This window comes from Rhagoletis pomonella, unplaced genomic scaffold, assembly GCF_013731165.1.
Source record: "Rhagoletis pomonella isolate Grant_MI unplaced genomic scaffold, Rhpom_1.0 Rhpom_scaffold_00014, whole genome shotgun sequence".
Taxonomy (NCBI): Eukaryota; Metazoa; Arthropoda; class Insecta; order Diptera; family Tephritidae; genus Rhagoletis; species Rhagoletis pomonella.
In genome coordinates, this window is record NW_023458568.1 from 4,601,405 (window position 1) to 4,616,338 (window position 14,934).

The 14,934-nt window shown below is 38.1% G+C and overlaps 2 protein-coding genes across 2 annotated transcripts in view; one reads left to right on the forward strand and one right to left on the reverse strand.

Annotated features, from left to right (window-relative positions):
- Nucleotides 1-486, forward strand: part of LOC118749116 (glutamate synthase [NADH], amyloplastic-like) — a gene marked incomplete at its 5' end in the record, with an annotated part of 277,008 nt that extends 276,522 nt beyond the window's left edge. The window contains 2 exons of the mRNA XM_036483886.1: nt 39-379; nt 449-486. Coding sequence (XP_036339779.1) covers nt 39-379; nt 449-486 — 379 coding nt within the window. The remainder of the gene's footprint in view (nt 1-38; nt 380-448) is intronic.
- Nucleotides 1-14,934, reverse strand: part of LOC118749182 — a 473,359-nt gene that overhangs the window by 366,942 nt on the left and 91,483 nt on the right. The window lies entirely within an intron of this gene.

Below are 14,934 nucleotides of genomic sequence, written 5' to 3' on the forward strand. Positions count from 1 at the left end.
CTTAGAATTATTTTTACATATATTTGTTTATTGCATAGAGTTGACTATGGGCATGAAGAAGTTCGAGTAAAATTTGGCAAGGATCCTCGCCAATACTGCACAACAACAAAAGAATTAATAGAAGAAAATGGTAACGTAACAGCATTAAAGACAATTCAAGTAGAATGGAATAAACAACCAAATGGACAATGGTCTATGTCGGAAGTAAAAGGCAGTGAAAAATACTACCCCGCTGATTTAGTTTTGTTGGCAATGGGATTTTTGGGTCCGGAAAAATCGTTACCGACTGAAATCGGTCTTGAACTTGATGCTCGTGGAAACATTAAGTCCACCAATGGCTCTTTCGGGACATCAAACCCAAAAGTATTTGCCGCTGGAGGTAAGTCAAATTATCAATAAATCACTATTAGTAAATTTGCATACTGCTCATATTGTAAACATTTATTAGTTTGTGAAATGCTAACCCCTATTGCGAGTGTAGACTAGTAGTAGATAAACGACTATTACTCGATTACCGATTAGACTGGTTTACAGTAAAAATGTTCAATGGATGCCACTATTTCTACTCATACTTAGTTACTCATACGCCACGTACACTTGAGTAGCACGCTTTTATGCTCATATTTCATACAAAAAATCTTTGCGTATTTTCATTTGATCACTCATTACTTCTTTATTTATCCCTCGCTTTCCCAACAGAACAGGCTTTAGCACAAATGCAAAAATTTGGCACAGATCCTGTTATTTTTTTTAATTTTTCTTCTGTTAACATTTGATTTTTTTACATTTTTTTTATTAAAAAATAAAAAAAAACTGGAATGGTTACTTTATTTGTCAGAAACTATCAGTCCTATCGGAAAGTGAAGTAGATATGGTTTATGGAGAATTTTATTAGCTTTGCATTGACGTATCTCATTTTATGATTGTTAAAGATATATGTAATTAAGTGGAACCACTTTTTGTTTTAAGCTGAATAACGGTAAATTGCAAATACAGTGAACTCGCGATAATATTAACATCCTAACATATGAACATCCCAAAATATGAACACTTTTTCGCTACCATTGACTACTCTAAAATATGAACTTTAGGCAAAAGCTCCAATATATGAACATTATTGTTTTTAAAAATTTTCTAACGAATTTCAAGCGCTTGGTAATTTGGGGAACCCCCTATTTATTTGCATTGGAAATGCCCATACGTGTCGCTCGGAAATGCTTACAGTGAATAACTTCATGTTCGGTTTTCTTATTGTTAAATATGCCTTAACCATGTGCTCTAAGATTTTAAAGTTTTTTTAACTGCATGAAATCAACTTTATTTGTTAAAAAAAAACTTGCTTTAGAAAAAAAATTTTAATATTGCAAAGTAAGTTTTGTATTTCGTTTATCAAGTCTCGGCTAATAGAAAGTTTATGTTTTGTATAAGTTTGTTTGGAAATTTTGAAAATCGGTTATTGTGGTAGACAAGAGGTCTGTTAAGGTATTACAATACCCTCCATAGGTAATTTTTAATTACTTGAACACCACGATTATTCTAGATGCAAAAAATAGGGGAAATCCGAAAGTGGACCCAAGACAAAATGATATAGATAATAAGAGCTGCGTTATCGTAATGTGGTACAGTATCACATTATCCTAACCATATATACTATTACCCTCCAATTTTTGAAGTAGGTATTTTTTGGTTTCTTTTAAATTTTTTTCAATAACTTTGTTATTTTTGAATACAAGTAGTATTTCACTGAAAAATATTTTATAACTTAGTTTCACTGTTCTCGTATAATAAATAATAGTAACAATAAAGCTCGTAAATTTCCTACATATCTAAAAAAATACCTATACCACAATACCCGAAGTTCCCTTGCATATGCGGTTTGCTTATTTGTGTAACAAACAAAACGAATACAAGTTTCTTTTAAAGTTTTAAATAAAAAACTTTTTTTTTTAATTAATGAAACTTGTTGTTTTTTTAATTCTTGAGCCTTTCGTAAATATGAACAATCTCGCAAAAATTAACAGGCTTGGTTTTGATTAGTTCATATTATCGCGAGCTCACTGTAATCTGGAAAACGTATCCATAGAAAATAAATTAACTCGATTTTCGGAATCACCGGGCAATTCTACATAGAAATTGGATAAAGGCGCCTGGAAAAAAAAACCAAACTAAAATTTATGATCCAGTGTTATCCGCGGTATTTTCAAAGTCGTTTTCTCGTACAATAAGTGAGTGTGAATAGTTTACGGTCGCTTGTTGAACTAGAAATCGACATTCACAATACCATGGAAAAGCGATAATCGAATAATAGTCGTTTATCTACTACTAGTCGACACTCGCAATAGGGGTGGCTTTCTTTAGTTCAATTAAACTGCCCGGGGTTCGCTGACTTGATGGGTCGGCCAAGCGGTATATGTATAGTAGGTCGGCAAAGCGGTATATGTATAGTACATTGCTCCTGAAGATAGGAAAATACCCAACATTTATTTTTCGAACGTGCGATAAGTGCAGCTCAGAAAGTCAAATTAAGGTGCAAACCCATTTAAGAGGCTGATATACAGAATTTCAAAGGAAACTACAGTTTGAGCTTTTACTGCGATGAGTCTAATTCAGTATACAATGTATGCATATGTTACCGGCCAAACCCGATTTAAAGACAAACTAATTTTGCCTAGGCTAGACTAGATAAGGAGCCACAGTATTTTTGCGCAGAACACCTTTTCGCGTAGGCGGCCTTCGGCCTTGTTTCCGCATTGGACGGATATATTGGATCTAGGTACAACTAGTTTAGCCTAGGAAAAACTAGTTTGTCCTAAGATCGGGTTTGGCAGGTAACATATAATGTATACAAAGCTTGAAAGAGATTTTACCGTGGGCGCAGTAAATCGCGCTATTTCAGAACAAGCGCAGAACTAGCTCTTTAAGAGGCGGAACTGGTTCTCGATCTATCCCAACGCAATGCTTTCAACTGTCTCTTTTTACAACGCTTTTATCAACTTGCAATGTTGTGTGTCCAGAAACTTTCAATGTTGTGGATCCATAAACTTTCAATGTTGTGTGTCCGACACCATAAAACCTTTGCTTTGAAAAGTTCCTATAAAAAAGCATAGTGCATAGGGCGACATCTGTAGTGAATAGGGTGAGGTAGATGACATCTAGATGTCGCCCTATGTACTACGTTTGCTACAGCGGAAATAGACGACACGCCATTTCTTTAAATAAAATTAATTGGTGCTCGTTTGTATGTACATACATATGTAAATGCATGTGTGTGCACCTTTCTATTAATATCGTTGAATTATTTTAATATCTATTGCAAAATTTTATTCAGACAGGACTAAAAAGTAGAAAATAAATAATATAAAAAAAACTTTTTAATATACAACGCTTTTATAAATGGACTAAAAAGTAGAAAATAATAGTTCTCAGTCCCATAGAATTTGTTTTGATAACTTTTGATTTTGAAATTTTAGCAAAAGTCATTATAAACAATCTATGAAATTGAAAATGAAAAGCGTGGGGCGCATGTAATACACTTGAATTGATATGAAAAGTAATATATGTATGTATGTATGTGGGTATATGAATAACGACCGCTTAAAATCGATTTCAAAGTTCTACTTTCGCTGTAGAAATTTTAGGTCTACGTTATGTAGTTTGACTATTGTCAATTAAATCGAATGCTTTGTATTGCATGCGCTCCACGTTTTTCATTTTCAATTTCATAGATTGTTTATAATGACTTTTGCTAAAATTTCAAAATCAAAAGTTATCAAAACAAATTCTATGGGACTGAGAAATATTATTTTCTACTTTTTAGTCCATTTATAAAAGCGTTGTATATTAAAAAGTTTTTTTTTTTTTATATTATTTATTACATGGCGATTTCCTACGAAGTGGAAATTGCCACCTCAGCAGAACTTTAGCGATAGCGATCCGAAAATTGTCGCTAACTAGTTACAGAATTTCCCTCCTGAAGTAGTTCCATTTTCGACAGTTCTGGGACAATAAGTTTCTTATGAGAAAAAAAATTTTAAAACTATATTATTGGATATTTTTTTCTTTTTTGAACTGTTTCCATTTTGGACAGATCTGCGACAATAAGTTTTTTATGAAAAAAATTTTGATTCGATTTTGTGAAATTTTTTTAATTTTAATTATCTGGTAATGATCTGCTTTGTATCAGCTATGAAATTACTAGCAATCTGCTATCATCTGCCTCATATCTATTTATCATTTTTATTCTTATTTTAACAATATATTTTTAAATTGTATTATGCATTTCGTGTACCATTTTTCTTTTTTATGTCTTAATGTCTGTTTTTGATCTGCACCTGGTCTGATATTGGCATTATCACGGATAAGTGTTTTGGAATTTTCATTTATGTTTGATATATGTACGTATGTATGTATGTAAATGGAATAAGGTTTTGCTCTAGCTGGACGTAAAACTTAATAATTTCCCAGAATATTAAAAGATGTATTCCTGTTTTTATGGTTACAATTGACAAAATAAACCCATTTAGATGTATAATAATATAAGATTTTTCTTAGAAAATTGCTCCTACGAAATACCTTTCTGAGATTTCGCGGTCTTAGCAAATTTCTATGTCAAAACAAATTCTTATTTGCAATTAAAGTGTTCACTGTAGGATGGCTTTTGGACTTAGTTAGAAAAGTTACGAAGTCATACGGCAAAGTAATGATAATCAATATATCTTCTGAATTCTTCCAGAGAAAATTTAAATTTTTCTTCAAATCAGTTTATTATAACGACGGAATGGACAACGGCTTTTGAGTTAAATCTTATCCCAGTTGAGTTTATCCGACATCTAAGTAGCACCAAAATATTTAATCTAAAGAAATTACTCCGACCGATTCCACTTTTTTCATATACTCCCCTATAAAAACATTAAGCTCATGCCAGGTAAAACGCTTTCTTCGCTTTGCGTGACAGATTCGCTTTGACAGATGAGATGAATTGTATGAAAATGCACAAAGCATGCTGCAGCGCGAAACAAAAAGATGGCCAACTCCCACCTTTTTGCGCGCGTTGACAATCAGCCGGTTTAATATTTATTTTGTTTTGTCCAAATTCAAGTTTTCATGCAAAAACATAAAATTAAATTACATTGCTGATATTTTGAGAGCTAAATATATAAAATCCACAGCAATTTTGATGAGTAAAAAAGCAGAACACAATTGTTTTCTTGGCGTTCATTGTGGCATACCTTTTACGTCTGGCGCTTTGCTGACAAAGTTGTAAATGTCACGCAAAGCCACAAAGTCTCATCTGGCATCAGCTTTACAAAAAATATGTTACTAATCCAAAAACTGCTTAATTCAGAAATATAAACACGAACACAACAAACGTGAATAGTTAAATTAATTTGTTTGCTATGCAATATTTTGTACCTACACATGTGTGTGGGAGAATATGTATCAAATATGTACATACTTATATACATACATAAATATGCATAAGAGCCCGAAACAGTTTACCCGATTCACTAAAATAAACAGTAGTATACGGTGGTCAATTTTCACATGGCTGTTAAGAAAAAAGAAGGTAAGAAATTCATATACATTTAACACAAACACCAGGGAAAGCTACGTATAACTTTTTGTTGAATAATTTCATATTATAATGCAAAATAGAAACTTTTTGCGATTTCACCTAATAAATTTGAACAGAAAACAATAATGCCACAAAGGAACAAAACAATACAGGAATGTTCGAATGAAAAAAATTAAACTATAAAAAGGAATTCATCTGAAATTAATAAAGAATCTGGATGTCGATGTCGATGCTAAATATATGCGGATAATTTGGTGCGACTCTATTAACTGATCCTATTCAAGGAATAAATCTTTTTATATTCTGGGAAAATTTTTAAGTCTTACTTCCAGCTAGAAATATCGATTTACCTTTCTTTTGATTATATTATTGTTATAATCGCTTAACCTTTTTATAGAAATTTTGCAACTTTTGGAAACATCTACACGTAAGCAGTGAAAAAGTCGTCAAATTTTGAAAAGTTGTAATAAAACTGAATTTTTGTGAACCACTATAAATGATTTGCAAGTGTTAATAAACATCAAGAGAAAGGTAAATCGATAACATTTATTTTGATTATAATATTGTTAAAATCGCTTAACTTTTTTATGAAAATTTTGCAACTTTTGAAAACATCTATATGCAAATGAGTAATTCTAATAATAAGAAACTAAGCAACCACATATGTATGTAAAAATATATTTATTAATAATGTTAATGTGACGTGGGAAATATTAGAGGAGTGCAGCTATATGTTTTCCTTACGAATCCGCGGTTTCAGCAGATTTTTCACTACTTTTGGCTGGCAGAGAACCCAGCACCTAACTAACATTCGTATGGCGACGGTTGCGGTTATTCGTATGCGATGGTTATATATGAGAATTTCTTCTCCAATCAGCTCTTGTATCCATCATGATTTCTCAAATCCTTTCACATATACATAAGGATTTTCCTCTTTTTTAACAAATTCATTTAAATATTTTTTTTTTAGTTGAAACTCCGTCATTCCAATGCAATCCATGATGATATTTATATAACCACTCTATTGTTATTATATAACTTAATCTAACAATGTGCCAGGTTGCACTACGGTCCTCGTCCGCCACGTCCATTGTTTCACCGCCGTCCCTAAACTGCCAATAAAATAGAGAAGGATTAATTAAAAAGACGTGGTTTTAAATTTCAATGCACTTTACTTCCATGAAACCATGAATTTATAAACAGAGGCGTAGGCATGCCATTTGGGTGTAATTTATTATTTTTGAAGAGCTCCGGACATAATTAAGCCGAAGACAGTGGGTTGGGCCAATAGCCCACTAATCGTAGATGGAGGGGTGCCACTCATCATTATTTGAGCGTAAACATCGACATCCAAAGTCAACCGGATTGGTGAGGTCTTATAGAAATAGGGTTCGGCCAACCGTGGGAGCAATACTCGACGGCGGACTGAGTCGGTTGTGTCGCGCTATTATTATTGCTTGAGTCGTTATTCTCTCGGTAGCGCCATACTTCCCTCGTAGGACGAGCGAACACCTTTTTTGTCGCCCTGAGCGGCTTCGTTCTAATTGCAGATCACGGGCCAAATCTGCGTCTATAATGCTGTTAGGCACGCAAGAGTCTATTAGAGCTCGAACGGGGCGGAGGCCGCCACCCTACTCTATCCGCACGATCGCTGTCGGTACAATCGGTTCGAACGAACGCGTTATTAATGCCCCTGTTGTGCCGGCTAGTCGGCCCGTTCTAAAACCAGTCAGTCGTGTGTCCGGAAGAACGAGCGCTGATCTGTCCTCTCCTCGTAGTCGTTGGTTCCGATGATATGGCACTGATCTACTTTGCCCGCGCCGAGACGAGCGGAAAGAACGGGTTTCCGCGCCGCCACGTCGCTGACCATTAAACCGTCGGGGTGGTTGGAAGGTTTCCGAGCCGCCTGTCCGTAGTATTTGGGGTTGGGCAGGTTGTCCGAACGGACTAGGTCCGGAGCCGATCTACCTGGGCGGTCGGAAAGAACTGGTTTCCAAGCCGCGCCTTCGCCAGTCTTTCTGTGGTGGTTGTCGGAAAGTACGAATTTTCGAGCTGCCAGTCTCTTCAGAGGGAACCATTACGTCGTCGACGATCGACTCGGCTATTATTTCGTTTTGCTCTCTTTCTGCTTCTTCCACCTGTTGAGCCCATGATTTTGTCTGCTCGGTGGCGTGAATCGACAATGCACCCTGCGAGCTGTCGTCTTCGTCGGTCTGACTACGAGCTACCTTTCTACGATCGTCACCGGTTTCGATATGCAGAGAAGTATGGTATTTCTCGCGACATCTGTGGCATCGGTCAGTGCTGCTGCAGATCTCCAAGCGGTGGGATGGTGACGAGGCAATTCGGGCAGTAGCGGTGTATGAGCACTTCTCGTAGCCTTCCTTCTGCCGACTTGCTGCGGTAAATTGGGCAGAGTCGCACCCCATGGTTTTTGTTGCATAATCGGCAAGCGATCGCGAATTCTTCAGAGTGCATCTCAGTGTTTGTGCGTAATACCGTGAATCGGGTCATTCAGTGTGCAGTGTGAGCCACTTTGAATGGGCAACGTTCATTTCTGAACAGTCATAGTTGGGTGGTAAGTGGAGGTTCCATAGCTATTTTACTAGTTGAGGACTTTTTTATTTTAATTATATTTGTATAATATTGGCTGCGTGTGGTTGTGGCATTATTTATATAAATTTGGAGAGTTCCTTTGATTGTGGAATTATTGGCGTTGCAGCTTATTCAGGTAACCGGTAGATGGCACTGTTGCCTTTGTATCTCCCCGGCAGGGTTAGAACGCCTACGTTCGTAGTATATTTAGCAAATTTTTCGAGAAAATTAACTCTTATTAGGTATGTATTTTGCCAAAAAAAGCCAAAACATGAAGCGAAGAATCACGATAATTTTTTGAATAATTGGATATGCATTCATTTATGTTCTAGCAACTATATTTGTAAACAGTATTTTAATTTGGTACGACTTTTCGCGTCCTTTACTACGGTGTAGGCTAGCATTAGTCCTAACCCTGCTCGCCCTTGTCAGGTTAATCGTATGTGTGTAGCACATATGAGAGTATCGTAATGTGTATGTACGGGAGAAAATGTGCTGAATTTATTTGTGTAAGGTGTCCATATGGGAAATTAGTGCGATGAGTTGATTCGGAATCGTTTTAATTTTGGAGATCAATTTCGCATCGACTCTCTCTAATATCGTAAATTGACGTTAGCGATGTTTTTCGGTAGCGTGGCCCGCCCCCGAAAATGAATGCTGTCTTGGTTTAAAACGGAAACCAGTTCACTCCGAATAAAACGTAGTATGTGGAATGGGACTTTAATGTAAGTTGCAATCAACACATTGAAAAACAAGTTCCCATTTTAATATGAATGTTTCCATGCGAATGATCGTATCTCCATACGCGAGCAATAGATGGCGTTGAGGAGTATGTGGTTGCGGCTTTAGGCGGAGACTTTTAATTGACATTTATGTCAGCGCTTATTGCTTGACATCTATTGCAGGCAATTTGATAGTTTGACAGCCATATTTTCATTTGAAAGAAAGCGTGCTGGTCATAACATCGATGAAATTGCGATATTAAATCAAAATAAAAATCTGTTCCCTATTGGATTATTTATGATTACGTTTTAGGAAATTATTCAGCAAGTTTTTTAAAGATTTAAATGTTTTTAAACACCGAAATTGAGAGTATGTTGTCTGGTGGCGTCATGCAAATGCTTATTTCAAGACATCAAAGTGCCCACACACAAAAACTTGCAATCATATGGCTTGTCAAAATGACAGTTGGTAGGCCATCGGTGTTTGCCTGTGGAGTTCTGTGGTTTCGCACCACACCTTTTCTATTTCCTGAATGGCAAAAAATGTCATTCTGAAAATTCTAGAACGAGGCCGATGTCCACCAATCAGAAAGTGTCCTGGAGTGAGCGGCTTCAGGGCTGAGGGTTCGTTTGAAGAGGGACTTAATGTCCGCGAATTGAGGCAAGACTCAATTCGGCATAAAAGAGTGCTGAACTCTTCAAACGTATATTTATGCTCGGATGCGACTTTTTAAAATGAGTTAAAATGCTTTCCCACAAACCCCCTATGTGAGGAGCTGCAGCGGGTATGAAATGCCAGTTTAGAGCTTGATGGTTGTATTTAGATAGGGTACTTTTGCGAGTGTCAGCTAAGAACGCTTTAAATTCGGTTTTTAGAGATGGAGATGCTCCGACAAAGTTAGTTCCATTGTCGGAGTAAACATTTGGACATCCCCGTCTAGCAATGAATCTCGCGAACGCTGCTAGAAAGGAAGCGGTGCTCAGGTCACTGGTGGCTTCGAGGTGTATAGCCTTTGTCGAGAAGCAGACAAACAAACAAACGTATCGTTTTGAGATGCGACATCCTCTGCCCCGGTAGGACTTGAAGTCGAAAGGTCCGGCAAAATCCACACCAGTATTTGTGAACGCTCGCGAAAAAGTGGTGCGTTCTTCTGGAAGGATTCCCATAAGTTGGGTTTGCGATCTTTTCTTGTGGATCGTACAGGTCTTACAATTGTGTATGACGGACCGTACCAAGTTTTTCACCCTCGGGATCCAATACTGCGCTCGGATGAGGCGCAACATCAGCTGATTTTCTCCGTGTAAGGAGACTTGATGGACAAACTGGACGCAGGGACGGGACAACCTGCAACTATAGGGAAGAATGATAGGATGGCGTTCATTGTAGGACAAGTCGCGATATGCGCCATGATGACCACCCGCCCTTATAATGTCGTCTTTGTCAATGAAAGGGCTAAGAGGCAGGACTTCACTTTTTCTGTCGATGTTTTATCCAGATTTTAACCGTGTATATTCTTCATTGAAATATTGCTTGTGGCAAACTTTTATCAAGCGTTTTTTCTCTGCCTTAATTTCGTCGGCCAAAATTAAGCAAGACTCCGCCTTAAATGAAGAATTTGTTTTTGGATGTATTCTTTGAGAAAATCTAACCATGTAAGATATAACTCTCAAAGCCCGTGAAAAATCAGAAAATCGACCAAGAATGTCGTTACAGTCGTTTACCTTTGTTATTGCATGAACATGCACCCTTTTTTCTTCAATGGTTGTGTCGTAGTCCGATTCTTGTGCTGGCCATTTTGAATTGTCTTCTTGTAACCAAGAAGGACACTGCCACCACAAGAAGTTGTTGACCAGTTCGTTGGCCGTCAGTCCCCTGCTATGCGGATCTGCCGGGTTGGATGCCGAGTCCATGTGACGCAAATATTTGCTTCCTGCCTTCTCTACTATTTTGGTTATTCTGTGAGCAAAAAATGTTGACCACGAGCACGGAGGTTTTCGTATCCACGCTAACACTATCGTTGAATCTGTCCAGAGATTAACCTTTAAATGGCCGAAATTGAGGTTATCGATGACTGCTTCCATTGTTTCTGCAAGCAGAACTGCGCCACATAATTCCAATCCGGGCAAATATATTGTTTTAACTGGGGCTACTCTTGTTTTCGCTATGAGTAGATTGACGAAGACTTTGTCATCAGTCCTAACTCTCAGAAAACCGGTAGCCGCATACGCTTTTTCCGATGCATCACAAAACCCATGTAATTCAACGTCGTCAGACAGTGAGAAATATACCCATCTTGGTATGAGGATGTTATTGATCTCGGTATAATCATTCACAAATGCTTGCCAACGATCCATTGTATTTGAGGACACAGTTTCATCCCAATCTGTTCCTTCTACCCAAATGTTCTGCATTACGATTTTGGCAACGATTATGACTGGTGCCAGCCAACCAAGTGGGTCGAATAGTTTGGCGATCGCTGAGAAGATCGCCCTTTTCGTAAAAACGTCTCGACTTTCTATGGATTTTGCTGCGAAGTAGAAATGATCTTAGTGGGCATTCCACCTGATACCAAGATCCTTTACTGTGCTGGTATCTTCGAACTGCAGAAAGTCTTCGCTGAGCAAGTGAGGTTTTGGTATTCCTTTTAAAATTTGACTGCGGTTCGAAGTCCGTTTTCGCAGTGGGAAACCAGATGACTGCAATACTTGTGAGATTTCATCTCGAGCTCTTATCGCGGAATCGATGCTATGTCCACCGGCGAGTACGTCGTCCACATAAATTCATTTTCGCAATATGTTTGCTGCGATTGGATAAGAGCTCTCTACATCGTCAGCAAGTTGATGTAATGTCCTTATAGCGAGGTAAGGAGCACAGTTAATGCCAAAGGTCGCCGTTTTCAGTTCGTATAAACTGACTGGCTCCTGTGGAGTGGTACGAAATACTATTCGTTGGTATTTTGTTTGTTTATTATTTCCCAGAATTTTCCGATATATCTTTTCGATGTCGCTGTTGACTACATATTTAAACAGTCTCCAACGGAGGATCAGGATGGTTAAATCGGCTTGAAGAACTGGACCGGGAAGGAGGACGTCATTTAAGCTCGCGCCATTGGCGGTAGGGCATGAGGCGTTGAATACGACTCTGACCTTCGTACTGATGCTTTCTTCCTTCAAAACAGCATGATGAGGTAAGAAATAACAGTCAGTTGAGTCTGCTGGCACGTTAGCAGATATTTTAGACATATGCCCTGATGTCTCATATTCCCTCAAAACCCGATTATATTCCGTTTGCAGGACAGGGTTTTTCGCTAGACACGTCTCGTTCCAGTAGAACTAAGAGCAGGCGCCTTTCACCGATGGTCCTAAGGAAATGTTGTTCGGATAGTCCTTTCTGAAGGGTAAAGACACGATGTATTTCCCTTCTGCATTCCTCTCGGTTGTAGTCTTGGACCGTTCTTCGCAATAGGTATCGTCGTCATTAAGACCTTTTCTCTTAGGAATATCCTCCAACTCCCAAAAAGCGGTTAACTGTTTGTCCAGGTTGACTTCATTGTAAAATGATAAGATATTGTTCGTTGGATTCGATGCTTCCGCACAACCGGTTAAAATCCAACCGAACACGGTCTCTTGGGCGAGAAGCGTATTTAAAACGTTCTTTTTTATGCCGCCTAAAATGATCTGAGGGTATATGTCTCCTCCGAGTACGAGATCCACTGGTTCATTAATGAAGAATCTTTTGTCCGCCAAGGCCAAGTCTGGGAATGCTTGCCGAGTCATTGCGCTTACTTGGCAAGTCGGCAGATCTTCTGTTAATTTTGGTAAAACCAATAGAACAGCATCTATGCTTATTAGTGGGTCTGTGGCGACCGCAATTGAATGGCGCACGCTTCCTTTACCTGCGCAGATATTGAATTATTGATGCCCGAGACTTGAGCATGCAAGCGTTTTGATGGCAGGTTAATTCTGCGTTTAAGTCTTTCAGTTATAAAAGAGCATTCAGATCCCGAATCTATCAGTGCTCAGGCGGAGAAATTTACACCATTATAATGTATTTTTACGCGCGCAGTTCCTAGTAGCACTCCTTTGTTTGTATTAGCAAAGCAAGAGTTCAAATTTTTAACTGTTTCGGTATTTTCTTTTCCAGAGTCCCGTCTTAAATGAGCCTGCCATGAAGTTGAGGCGCCGTCACCTGAGGGGTTCGGAGTTCCCCTACGATCTGTTGCTTTTGGCTGAACTGCTTGTTGTAGGTGGAGCAACGTATGATGCCTTGAATGGCACGCGCTACAATTAAAGGGACTGGTGCACCTTGTTACCGTATGTCCGACTGACAAGCAATTCAAACAACGTTTATTGCTCTTGACGTACTCAATTCTGTCGGAAGGGGTTAACTTGCGGTATCTTTCACAGTGTCGTAACTTATGCTCGCTATTTTGACACATTGTGCACAGTTTTTTGGCGACACTAGCTTGAAAAGCGCCAAGTCACTTTGGAGGTGCTTCCGGCATTTGCCGTGTGTTTTGGGGCTTAGGCGTCTTAGATGTTTTGTTGCCCTTAAGCCCTGAAACGGTTTCTAATGTTTGAAACCGATTGGATAAGAATTTATCCATATCTTCCCATTTTGAGATCTCTGTTTTGTTCTCTATGGTTTGTTCCCACAGAGCCAGTGTGCATTCTGGTAGTTTCGTCGAGCATAAATACGTTATAATTGCATCCCAATTAGAAATGTCAATCTGATGACATTGAAGGGACGAGATGCAATTATTTATGTCCCGCTGCAGTTTCTTAATAGAGCTACCGCATTTGCTCTCAACTGCATTTAAGTTGAATAAAATTTTTAATTGCGTATTGACCAGAATATGTTTATTCTCGTATCGGTCGCTTAAATTTTTCCAGGCTGTTGAAAAGCCTTCGTTAGTCAAAGGACACCTTCGCACGATTTCTTTAGCTTCACCTTGAGTTTTTTGATTTAGATGGAATAGTTTCTCAACAGGGGTAAGGCGCTTATTGAGAATGTAGATGGCCGTAAACATATCTCTGAATGATGGCCATGAAAGATAATCCCCTTTGAAGATATCTATGTCACAGGGAGGCAGATGAATGTTGTGCTCCCGAACAGATACATGTTCGTTTTCTTTCTCAATTTACGCTAACTTTTCTAAATCAGACGCTATTGCAGTCATGCACTTCATATAGCAGCCAAAACTACTATTTTTTTGGCTTTTACAGATAGTCTATCCTCTCTTGTCAGATCGGTGTTTATGAGGGCTTCATGTGCTGATTTTGTTTTCTTCCACATGGCTCTCATGCTGTATTGCAAGGGCATGCTTATTCTCATCTTTGAATGGCGTACTGTTGTAGTCACTCTCAAATTCGGTTATGGCATCTGCCAATCGAATGAAAGTTTCCATTTTTGGATGTTAAAGCCCGGTAAATTTGAGGTAAAAAGTTGTATAGTTCGTGGTATTACTGATAAATATCTGACCGCAGATTTGTTGGGTTAGAGAAGTATTACCACGGAGAACACACAGATAGAAATCTGATCGCAGATTTAATGTATGTCTAACGAAATTTAATGCTCAAAAACTGTTTGAATTTTTTCACCCGAATTGCCACACCAAAATAAATATTTTACCACGCTAGCAAATATTACCACTATCCCAATAATACGATATTAGTTTTTGGTATCCACGTACGTATTTATATCAAAACTACTTTATTTATTTTCAGCCAAAGGATTATAGTGTGTACAAATTTATGTATATGTGGACTTTCGTTTGAAAAAACGCTCTATGGATTTTTGTAAATATGCACGTGCAAAGTAAGATAAAAATTACAATGTGAATATGTGGTTGTGTGACGGTGACCGCGCAAATTATACAGGAGAAATCACTTGCCACCCAACTTTTCGATGAAATGTAAAAACAGTGTATAAGCGTATGAATATTTAATTATTTTCGGCCGCCACAATATTTCAAGTTTAATTGGCGGTTAAAACAGTGGTGCTTTGTGCATTTAATACGCGCAAGTGAATCTTGTGGAAGT